Here is an 11898-nt window from a genome sequence, read left to right as displayed (position 1 = left end):
GACAAGGTGTTTTGAAATTATTGCTTTCGTTTGGTAATCAAATTGATAAAAAAAAAATAAATAAAAAAATTATGTGAGAAACAGAAATGGACATGATAAGAGTGTTTTGATTTTGATTTTTTTTATTTTTTATACAAAATAGAAATTCTACTCTAAAATTATCAAAGTGTATATGTGTGTGAAACTCCCTCTCGAAGACTTGAATTTCAATTTTCGCCCTACACCTCACAAGTACTTATATTTGTGGAATAACCGTTGCACCAGGGCCGCACAATGATTTTTATTTATTTTTAATAACACTAAAGTTTAAAATGACAATTTTTTTTTTTTTTTTGGATGTGAAACCAACAACTTTATTAAGAATTAGCAAAAGAAAGTACATCATGGAAAAGAGCTTGTTCTAAGATACAAGGGTTCTCTTCCGACCAAGTAGAAAAATCAACAATGCCCTTGGCATGTTTAGCTAAGAGATGAGTCAGTCTATTGCCTTGGCGACATAAATGAGAAAACGCCACCTTACAAAACTCCCCACTAAACTCCAACAACCCTTGCACCATTGAGGTCACCGAAGATGGAGGGGGAGACAGACCCATTGATGAACGAATAAGCAACAAAGAATCACTCTCCAAAATGAAATCCTGAATCCCATGGCCAACATCCTTAGCAAACTGCATCCTAGCCTCTAATGCCTTCGCTTACATCTCAATTGCCCCCAAAGGAGCCATGAGTTTGCTACTTAAAGCTGCTACAACTTGCCCATATGTATCTTGTACTATCACCCCGATACCAATGGCTCCAAGGTCTGAAAATGTGGCGCCATCAACATTAACCTTGTATAAAGGATCCAGCGAAGGAGACCATGTTTGTCTAGGTGAAACTGGGACCGAGGATGTAGGAGAGAGTTCTGAAATTACATAATATTCTTCCAAATATTGCAAGGCCCACTGCAAAAGAACGTGACCAGCCTTCCTTACACCCCCAAGCCGAACTTCATTCCTATTGTGCCACAGCGCCCAAGCGCAAGTCCCCACCTTAGCAGCAAGCTCAAACCTAGGTTGATCAACCATCAACAAGCACCACAGAAGCTCTTTAAATGAACTACAATGCTCAGTCTCCACCGGGAAAAACCACTTAGAGTTCTGCCACAATTCACGAGCTCTCGGACACGTCCAAAACAAATGGCCTGCAGTCTCGTCCTCCTGATTACAGCCCTCGCATCGACTATCCTGCAATATGTTCCTCTGCATCAAGTTCCTTTTTATTAAATAATTTAAGACGTTTAAAACCATCTGTACCCTTTTTGAACGCAATACTAGACATTTTTGGACCACCAAACTTCTATAGATTCATTGCACCCTTATTTTTTTGTGTCAAAGGCTTCCTTTTGCAAGTGAATTGAGAACTATAAATTATTTAACAATTTTTTTTTTTTTTTTAATTCTGACATGGCAAATTGTGTATAGTTATTTATCACTCACATATAAACATGCTATTTTTTTTTTTCATTTGTCACACTTCATATCATGGTTATAAAATAAAAAAAGTTGTGGAATAGTTTATGATTTTAAATGTTTTTTACCCTCCTATATTGTCACCTCAGGCATTTTAGAACACTTTTTGACATATCTTGGTGTATACCATGATCAATTTCATAGCTAAAGTGTGACCGTTACTAACTCTTCCGTGACATTGATCAATGATAACCCAACTAACTAGAAATCTCCAAGAAGAAGCTTAATTGATAGTATTTGTGAAAGAAATGTGTACACAAGAGATTATACAACAAGAAGTGCACAAATAAAAATTTTCTAGCCCGTGGGTTCACACGGACTTGGAAAAAAAAGGTATTATTGGCCCCTAATTCAAACATGTCGGCTCAGTCTGTTTGTCTATATAAACCTCATCACTTCCACGGCTCCATCCTCACATCTTGAAACCCCTCCTCAGTGCACTGCTTCTTCATTCCTGTCATCGCTGATCTCTACCACTCTTGTGGTTTGAGAGAGAGAGAGAGAGAGAGAGAGTTATATAAACATATATTGAGGTTATTGTTCCATATATGGACAGTAGTGGAGTTTCTGGGGTAACAGAAATGTCTAGTGAAGTAGCATCAAAAAATTCTGAACAAAGCATAGAGCAAGTTTCTGATGAATTCAAAGGGAAGAGAATTTTACGAAGGTTCGATTCCTTGGACCTCGAATCCTCCAATGTTCCAGGTCGTCATGGCCATGACTCCAAGGTTTGCTTGCAGTCTCACAAACCAAATTTCCCCTGCATGGTTTCCAACTCAATTAAGTATTTTATTAACAGCATCATATCTAACTGACTTTTTCGAACTTTATTCATATAATTTTTATTCTTATATCTTTAACATTAACCAAGTCTCTCTCTTTTTTTTTTCTTTTTCTTTTTTTAAATAGTAACCTAGTCTATTGTTTATTATCTTCTCTAATAAATATATATACATTACTGTTTATTTTGCTTTTGTTTTGTTTAGTTTTACTACCACCACAAAGGAACTTTTTGTGATTGAGTCTTTTGATTTTGAGACATTGAACCAAAAGAGGTTCTCGAGGAGGAGAAGGTATCTCGCATGTTAATTATGTGCATAATTATTCTTATAATGTGGATCTTATGTAATTGTAGAATCTACATATTGTAAGAGAAAACAATAATGCATATATAAAATGAAGGCGGTTTTTTATTTATTTTTTATTTATTTTAAGAATACTAAGTATTAACATGAGAGGGGAGAAGAGTTTCTTTGGTTTTTTAAAGAAATTTACAGTGATGTATATCCAAAATAACCTAACTCTTGGATATACAGCACTTGTTTTAAAGGCGATAATTATTAAGGTTTGCACAAGTTTATTGCATAACTTGGAAACAAGGACAAAACAAAATTAATAATTAATCTAAGTTTTAAATTTGACTAATTGGATGTGTTCTTTTTTAATTTTCAGGCTGTGGGGTGGTCAGTGATATTACATCTAGCATTCCAGAGCATAGGAATTGTATACGGAGACATTGGTACTTCACCGCTATATGTGTATGCAAGCACTTTCACCGATGGCATCAAGCACAACGATGATATTTTGGGTGTTCTTTCTTTGATATTTTATACCCTCACTTTAATCCCTCTGGTTAAGTACGTTTTCATCGTCTTACAGGCCAATGATAATGGGGAAGGTAAGATCTTAGAACCCTTTTGTTTTTTTTTCTTTTCTCTCTCTCTCTCTCTCTTACATATTTATAAGGACATCTATATATGCCTATATGATGGCATACTCAATTTAGTCATGTTTTGTATTGGATTATTGGATACGAACACACACACATATATGTAATCAAGCAGAAAGCTTCTTCTTCCTCCTTTTTTTTCTTTTAATATATTTCTGAAAGACTAAACCTTTGGCACAACTTTTATTATTATATATCAACTCCATTAAGGTGTTATTAATTTTTTGTAGGAGGGACGTTTGCTTTGTACTCTCTTATATGCCGATATGCCAAGGTTGGTTTGATCCCAAATCAGCAAGTTGAGGATCAGGACGTTTCTAATTTCCAGCTTGAGTTACCATGTAGTCGTCAGCGACTAGCATCAGTGGTTAAGGCTAAACTGGAAAGCAGCCAGTTTGCCAAGTTCTTCTTATTGTTTGCAACAATGCTTGGTACTTCCATGGTGATTGGGGATGGTGTCCTCACGCCTTGTATCTCAGGTATGTCATTCTTCTATGTAACGCTTCAACTCTAAAAAGTGGTGTGCTTGGATCAACACTTTGTTGATTTGCCTAGGTACTAAAGTTGGTTAAAAAACTGTTATATGTCAAAAAAACTGAGCCTTAAAAAGATGGTACATAAACAAATAAACTATAAAAAATAAAAAACTAGATGAAAAAACTGTTGGCAAACAATCCTTATGACCTCTAAATGTGTATAATCTGCAATATAATATTTTTGTAAACTGTTTGCTTTTTTAAAATGGAACAAATTTTGAATTCTTAATATTCCTATCTTCTAGATGGTGAAGGAAATAACTAATAATTACAAATAATACAAATTGTAGACGTAGCTAAATTCGGATTCTTATTAAACAATAAAATATTTTATTATATGAGCAATTCAATTGATCCACACATAAATTAGATAAATTATATTTACGAATATAGTACTATTTTTTGGATTGGCTTGGATTTACGTTTAAAAGACTTTTGCATACTTTTCTCTCCTTAAAATTATAAATAAAAAAGAAGGTCAAAAAGGAAATAATTAACAAGATATTAGTGGATTTGCAAAAAAATAAAATTATTATGATATTATTGACCATAACTTTAGTTTCAATAGTGAAATCATGTCGGCTCCGTCGTATGACTCTATCAAATCAGCTTTAAATTCATTTTTTTACTGAGATTCCCCTTCTTAACATATATAAAGACTAAATCAGAAAGAGAATAAAAAAATCAGAAATCGGAACAAATATATATAAAGACTTACCCTTAAAGTCAAAGTGATCGTACATTTTAAGGGCCCTCATTTCCTATCAGTGTAGATTGGGGCACGATTCCATTATTGTCATCGCCGATTTCTTAGAAAAGAGAAAAAAGAAAAGAAAGAAAAAAAATGTTTAAAAGACAAAGCGTAGTTTCGTTCCTAATAAGTGGCTGGCTGGCTCGTTACTTTGTCGGACTTTTTGTACAAATTGCAATTTTCCTGTTTTCCAATTTAATGGCAGTTTTATCCGCTGTGGGAGGGATCACCAACGCTACAACTGAAATCACAGAAGGTAACCCACGTTACTGTTTTACTTTTCCCCTTTATTATAGTAACAGTAAAATTTCTTTCACTCACAATAATTTATGGGTGTTGTTTTATTCACAAAAACACTCGTGTAATTATATAACACGCTACATGGAAGAGTATTTTTCCATAATTTATTTTTATGAATACTTTTACAATAATTTAGTCCTTTACAAATTGCACTCGTTTAATTAGTCCAGAGACATATCAACCATGAGTTGTGGAGAGATAATAGTGGTAAATAATTATGCTTTTATGAAAGTGATTATTTACCACTATTATTTTAGTAAGTTGTGATAAAAGTTTTACAAATGGTGCAGTAGAATTGCTACTTTGATAAGTAGTACATAGGTGCAAAGTTAAATAAAATAGTGATTTGTTACTCTTTTTTTCCCTTGTAACAAGTTATTCAAATCACTTTTTTCCCCCTATACAGATATGATTGTTTGGATATCAGTTGCTATCTTGATCTTCTTGTTCATGGTTCAAAGATTTGGAACTGACAAAGTGGGCTATACCTTTGCTCCAATAATTTGTGTTTGGTTTGCATTCATCGGGGGTATTGGACTATTCAATTTCATCAAATTTGATCCAACGGTCATCAAAGCAATAAACCCACAATACATAGTACAATATTTCCAAAGGAACAAGAAAGAAGCTTGGGTTTCTCTAGGTGGCGTTGTCCTTGCCATAACAGGTCAGGATTTCACTCCCTATTCACAGAAAATCTTAAGCTCGTTTTGGATTAACTTTTTGTTGGAAGCTTATTTATTGAAACTTGACAAAAATAAAGTGCTACATGATAAGGATCAAGACTTTAAAAAGCTATACTATATATGAACAAATAAAAGCTAAAACGCTAAAAGTAGAATGTTAATCCAAATTTATCTTTATTTGGATTACTTGGAAAGTTTGTTAATGAAGTATAATTTTAATGATTGTAGGAACGGAAGCACTATTTGCTGATGTTGGCCACTTCACAGTTAGGTCCATACAAATAAGTATGTGCTCAGTGACTTACCCAGCTCTCATATTAGCATATGCTGGACAAGCATCCTTCCTTCGTAAACACAGTGATCTTGTCAAGGAAACCTTCTACAAGTCCATTCCAGGTAGAAGAAAATTGCTTTCTTTTTTTTCTTTAATTTTTATCCATGAATATTTTTGCTAATGTATTCACAGTGTCTATTGTTGTATATTTATATAAAAGGTGCATGATTTACTAACTAATGGAGTTTGCTACTTGTGATGCAGAACCTTTGTATTGGCCAATGTTTGTGGTGGCTATCTTTGCATCAATAGTAGCTAGTCAAGCCATGATTTCAGGGACTTTCTCTATAGTCCAGCAATCTCTCTCACTAGGGTGTTTCCCTCGAGTGAAAATTGTGCATACATCGGCTAAGTACGAAGGACAGGTTTATATACCAGAAGTCAATTACCTTCTTATGTTGGCTTGTGTAGTGGTCACTTTGGCTTTCAAGAGCACCACAAAGATTGGCAATGCATATGGTAATCTACTATCCCACTAAACATTTTATTTAGAGTTTTTCGCAATTTGAATTATCATCTAGATGTTTGGTGATTGTATACATGTGGCTAAAGCTGATTAGTATGATGATAATCCGTTGTCAATCCTAAAGTTTTGAGACTTAATACTTGATTATAGTTGTTGTAGTATTAGTACGATGAATAATGAATAATGAATAATTCCTCTTCTGCATGTAGGCATAGCCGTGGTGTTTGTGATGACTCTCACATCAGCTTTCCTAGTGCTAATCATGATCATGATATGGAAATCCCACATACTCTTAGTTATCTCCTATGTTCTTGTTATTGGCAGTGTGGAACTCCTCTATTTAAGCTCAGTCTTCTACAAATTTGATCAAGGAGGATATCTTCCCCTAGCTTTTGCTGCAGTACTAATGACTATAATGTATATTTGGAATGATGTGCATAGAAGAAAGTACTTTTATGAGCTTGACCACAAAATCTCTTCAGAGAAGCTCAAGGAGATAGCTGCAAACAAAAATTTATGTCGAATGCCTGGGTTAGCTTTGTTCTACTCAGAGCTTGTCCAAGGCATCCCACCCATTTTCAAACACTATGTGGAAAATGTTCCTGCACTGCATTCAGTTCTCGTCTTTCTCACCATCAAGTCACTACCTATTAGCAAGGTTCCAGTGGAAGAGCGTTTCCTCTTTCGTCGAGTCGAGCCTAGAGACCAAAATGTGTTTCGCTGTGTTGTTAGGTATGGGTACATTGATGTACGTTCTGAGGATGAGCCTTTTGAGAAAATGTTAGTTGAAAGATTGAAGCAATTTATTACAAATGATTTTCGGTTCTCACAAAGTAAACTCGGTAATGGTGAAAATGATGGTGAATTGGAAGCTGAGTTTGTTAATGAAGAGGATGAAAATGAGGATGTAGAGCGTGTTGAGGAAGAGCTGGAGAGAGAGATTGAAGCAATGGACCAAGCATCGCGTGCCGGTATTGTTCACTTAATTGGTGAGAATGAAGTAGTTGCATGTAAAGGAGCTGGTATTGGAAAGAGATTTCTGATAAATTATGCTTTTAATTTCTTGAAGAAAAATTTGAGACAAACTGAAAATGTATTTGAAATTCCCCATAAGCGCATGCTAAAGGTGGGCATGACTTATGAGCTTTAGAACATGTAGGGTGCATACGCAAGCTAAGGTCTTTGGATATATGCCTTTTCTAAAATTAGTACAGTTTTTATCATACAGGGATTGAATGTTGGCCATGGAGTTTCCACTTAAATGCATTAGGAAAAATTACAACTTACACATCTGTGGTTTGGCTAAATGGTGTAAATTTGATACTTTGTCCACCTGAGGTTTGGCCAAAATTTAAGTTATCTACCTGTGGTTTGAAATCCAATGATGCAAGTGTTCCGTTGGATTCTTTTTTATCTTATTTCATATTGTATTTTTATGTTTTTTTGTATTTTTGGAGGAGAAAAATATAAAAGTGAAATAAGATAAAAAAGAATCCAATCACATATTGCTTTTTGGGTAAGTGGTGTGGAGTCGTCACTTATTTTGTGAAAAAATCAGATCTATTTTGTGATGATAAAAAAAATCAGATCTGTTTTTTTTTTTATATTGTAAAGGAATGAAAAAGAAGAGAGTTTCACTCATAATTTAAATTAATGCAACATGAATCAAATAAAACAAACACAAACACAAACACAATCATGTTTTATCTTTTTCTTTATTTCAAAAATCTACATATGTTAAAGAAAAATCAAATCTTTATCTAAGGAAGATACAAATTAGTTTTTAATTGAGAAAAATTCAAATTTGCATCTAATGAAGATGCAGATCTGTTTTTATTTGAGGAAAAAGTCAGATCTACATTTAATGAAGATGCAAATCCATTTTTATTTTAAGAAAAAGTCAGATCTACATCTAATGAAGATGCAGATCCGTTTTTATTTTTTAAGAAAAAGAGTTGTTCACATGCAGATTATTGACATTCAAGAAAGAGATTATAAAAATCACATAGAAAAACAATCATGCTTTGAACAAAACAATGGTGAATCATTCATGTTATGAATAAAAACATTCATCAATGAAAGAAGCATAAAAAGGATAGGGTGATAGAAACAACCTCTTGCATGAGCACTCTTTGTTCTTGAGAGGATGTTTTAGGATTCAAAGAAACTTATTCAATTATCTTTGAAACTTAAAAACCCTAATTTAAGCAGTAAATCTCAGAGAGGATCAGCAAGTATCAGCAATTTGAGAGTCTCAAAACGTATGCCTCTCAGAGCGTAAAAAAAAGGGTCCTGAATTATTAGAGCCAATCCCTATTTATAGAGACTAGAGTGCTTATAAAAAAAGCAACGATGCTTAAAATATGAATCGAACGCATCCTTCTGTGAAAAGGTCAAAAATGATGTGCCTTATCATCACCCGAAGGCCGTTGGGCCTAAGCCCAAAAGATGCCAATTAGGCGCTTTGAAAGTGTTGTTTAGCAATCTAAAAGTGTCGAATGGGCTCTTGGACACCGAATGTATTTCTGTGTTCGGGTGCCGTTTGGACTCTCCTTCTAGGGTTTTTTGACCGGTCCTTGCACTTAGACATGTTTTCATCCTCCGTCTATGATTTTTTTTATCTCTTTTCTAGATAATTCAAGCTTTTTAAGAACAATTATCCATAATTTTATTGTTATCCAATCATCCATTTTATTCCTATGCATGCATGCAACCCTACTTTAAACACTACTTATCAACCAATCACAAATTATTTAATTAATTTTAATTGTTTAACCAATCAGAATTAATTTAAATTAATCGTGCGTGATCGACTCTACCTAGACACCATACATGTTGACCATGCAAACTTGATCATGCAATATCTTTCGATCTGATGATTCGATTTAGAAACTGGACACACCGTTGCAACCATTAGAATCTTAAGATCATTGTTATGATATGCAATGAATAGACTGATACATGCAATGCAAGAACAAATTGATGCATGTGATGCAAGAATAAATTGATGCATGTAATGCAAGAATGATTTTTTTGGGTACAAAAATGGTCACTCTAGTCATCCTCCTTGATTAAATCATGGGTGTAAAATCAAGTGCTTACAGAATACCCCTCATTGACAGAGCTTGGAAAGCGAATGTCAATGTAAAATAAAGAGACTGATTTTAGCGACCATGATTTAATTGAGGTTGAATTTTCAAAGATTACCTAGCTTTAGAACCTAAAACTTTGGAACATAGAACTAGTGCCTTATCTTTTTTACCAAAAAAAAATGAAAATTGTGAGCATTTGACCTAATTGGTAGCTGATGAACTTTGAAATGATTCTTGACAATTGATGTGACTGATGAGACTTTTTCATTCTAATCTTAATAATGGAGTTGTCTGCGACCAAGGCGGCTTTATCTTGATGAAGGTAGTGTCTACGACCAAAAGACTTGATCTTGACAGAAGAAGTATCCACAACCAAAGGACTTGATCTTGACGAAAGAAGTGTCTGCGACCAAAGAGCTTGATCTTAATGAAAGAAGTGTCTACAACCATGATATTGATCTTGGATACGTAGGTTCCTGTGACCAATGAATCTGATCTTGACTGAAATAATATATGAGACTACAACATTGATCTTGGATATGTAGGTTCTTGCGACCAATGAATTTGATCTTGACTCAGGTGATGTCTACGACCATGATATTGATCTTGGATACATAGGTTCCTGCAATCAATGAATTTGATCTCAATTGAAGTAATGTCTGGGACCATAATATTGATCTTGAATATGTAGGTTCCTGCAACCAATGATTCTAATCTTGACTGAAGTGATGTCTGCGACCATGATATTGATCTTGGATATGTAGGTTCCTACGATCAATGAATCTGATCTTGACTAAGATAATGTCTGCAACCATGATATTGATCTCGAATACATATATTCCTGCAACCAATGAATTTGATCTTGACTGAAATAATGTCTGCGACCATGATATTGATCTTGGATACGTAAGTTCCTGTGACCAATGAATCTGATCTTGATGAAAGAATTAAAGGGCTTCTCATCCTTGAAACCAAGTTGTTGCCTGCAAAAATCAAAATTTCAAATCAATCTCAAACTGATAAGTGTTTTGTGGTCCCACTGTTTCTAAGATGTGTGATTTTCATTTACCCCTTCTTGATTTGAACTTTATCAAGAAAAGTTTAATTGACAAAAGATTCTATTTTTGAGAAACATTTGATTTTTGAAATTTGAAAGATTTGAAACTGACATTCAAAATTTTGAAACTTTGAGATTTTGACTTGAAATTTGGAATTTGAAATCTAAAATTTTGAGATTTGGAATTTTGAAAATTAAGACTTGAAATTTTGATCATGAAATTTGGGGTTTGAATTTTTTTTTTTTCTTGAAATTTTGAAAACTGGAGGTTTGAATTAAAAATTAGCATTGAGAAAGTGGATTTCTTTTTACTTTCTTCCCTTTTTTTTATTTGGAGATGAAAATTTAGAGTTTAAAAGATATTTGGAATTTTTTTTGGGTTGACTGAGTCAACTCAATTTGACTGAGTTGACTCAACTTGTGAGCTGAGTTTAAGTGTTCTGAAATTTTGGCCCCCCACTTCTTTGTCTCTCTTTTTCTTTTTTGCTTCATCTTTCTCCACTTCTCTTCCTCCATTGTCACTATTCATCCCCTACTTCACCTTGATTTTCCTTCTTCATTTCACCATTTCTTCTCACAAAAACACTTTTCTAAGCTTTTCAAGCTTCCCTCATCCATCTCTATCAATATTTTTTTTTAGATCCTTGTATTTTGAACATTTTCACTACACACCCATTTTGGTGAAACCCATTTTCTAAATTCATTCTTCTTTGCATCAAGATGGCTTCTTCTTCCAAAGGACCTTCTTTTCTTACTTTTCATGATAAGAAATATGATCCAACATTTGATTGGCATGACGAGGATGGACTTCTTCAAGACCCTAGAACCCATGCTCCATATTTTCATGTAGACACCAAGGTGAGTTTTTCTTTGATTTCTATGCCTGGAAAATGTTGTTGCATGTTTCGTTGAAAGTTTCATGGTGAGATTTTGTCATTTGGTTGTTTGAAATTTGAGGCATTGTGTGATTGGTTATGGAATTTTGATAATGTAGGTAGATATTGTGATGTTGTTGGATGAATTTTGGTTTGGATTTTGGGAGAATTGGCATTGTGGAAAAAAAAATTGTGGTAGGCTTATGTGAATGTGTTCATGATAGATATGGAAAAAGTTTATTGGTATGAAATTTTGAAATATTTTGTTGAGCATGTGATGTTGGTTCTTGGAAAATTTTTGTGATTATGATTTTGGCCATGTGAGAATTTATTTTGTACATGGGCATGAGTTTGTGGACTTTTTTGTTGGAAATGTATGAACTTTTTTTTTCATGGCTATGGAAAAAATCGGTAGTTGTGTATGGATATGTGAAGAATTTTGATTGCGGTGAAATTTTGGTGGGGCATTGGCTAAACTTTTATACTTGGTCAAAGGAAATGGAAGCCTCAGAATCAATAAAATTGTGAGATCTAATTTTTTTTTTTATTGTTCAATTTTAT

General features: G+C 33.9%; 1 protein-coding gene across 1 annotated transcript; it reads left to right on the top strand.

The window, feature by feature from the left end:
• Positions 1–1925: 1925 nt before the first annotated feature.
• LOC142613415 (potassium transporter 5-like) lies at positions 1926–7703 on the top strand. The gene is made up of 8 exons (XM_075785777.1): positions 1926–2239; positions 2964–3189; positions 3471–3719; positions 4733–4783; positions 5234–5494; positions 5742–5909; positions 6052–6306; positions 6523–7703. The coding sequence occupies exons 1-8, from the start codon at positions 2060–2062 to the stop codon at positions 7461–7463; spliced, it is 2331 nt and encodes a 776-aa protein (XP_075641892.1). The 5' UTR covers positions 1926–2059; the 3' UTR covers positions 7464–7703.
• Positions 7704–11898: the final 4195 nt, after the last annotated feature.

This window comes from Castanea sativa, chromosome 10 (genome assembly GCF_040712315.1).
Source record: "Castanea sativa cultivar Marrone di Chiusa Pesio chromosome 10, ASM4071231v1".
NCBI classification, from domain to species: domain Eukaryota; kingdom Viridiplantae; phylum Streptophyta; class Magnoliopsida; order Fagales; family Fagaceae; genus Castanea; species Castanea sativa.
This window is presented reverse-complemented; position numbering and strand designations above follow the sequence as displayed.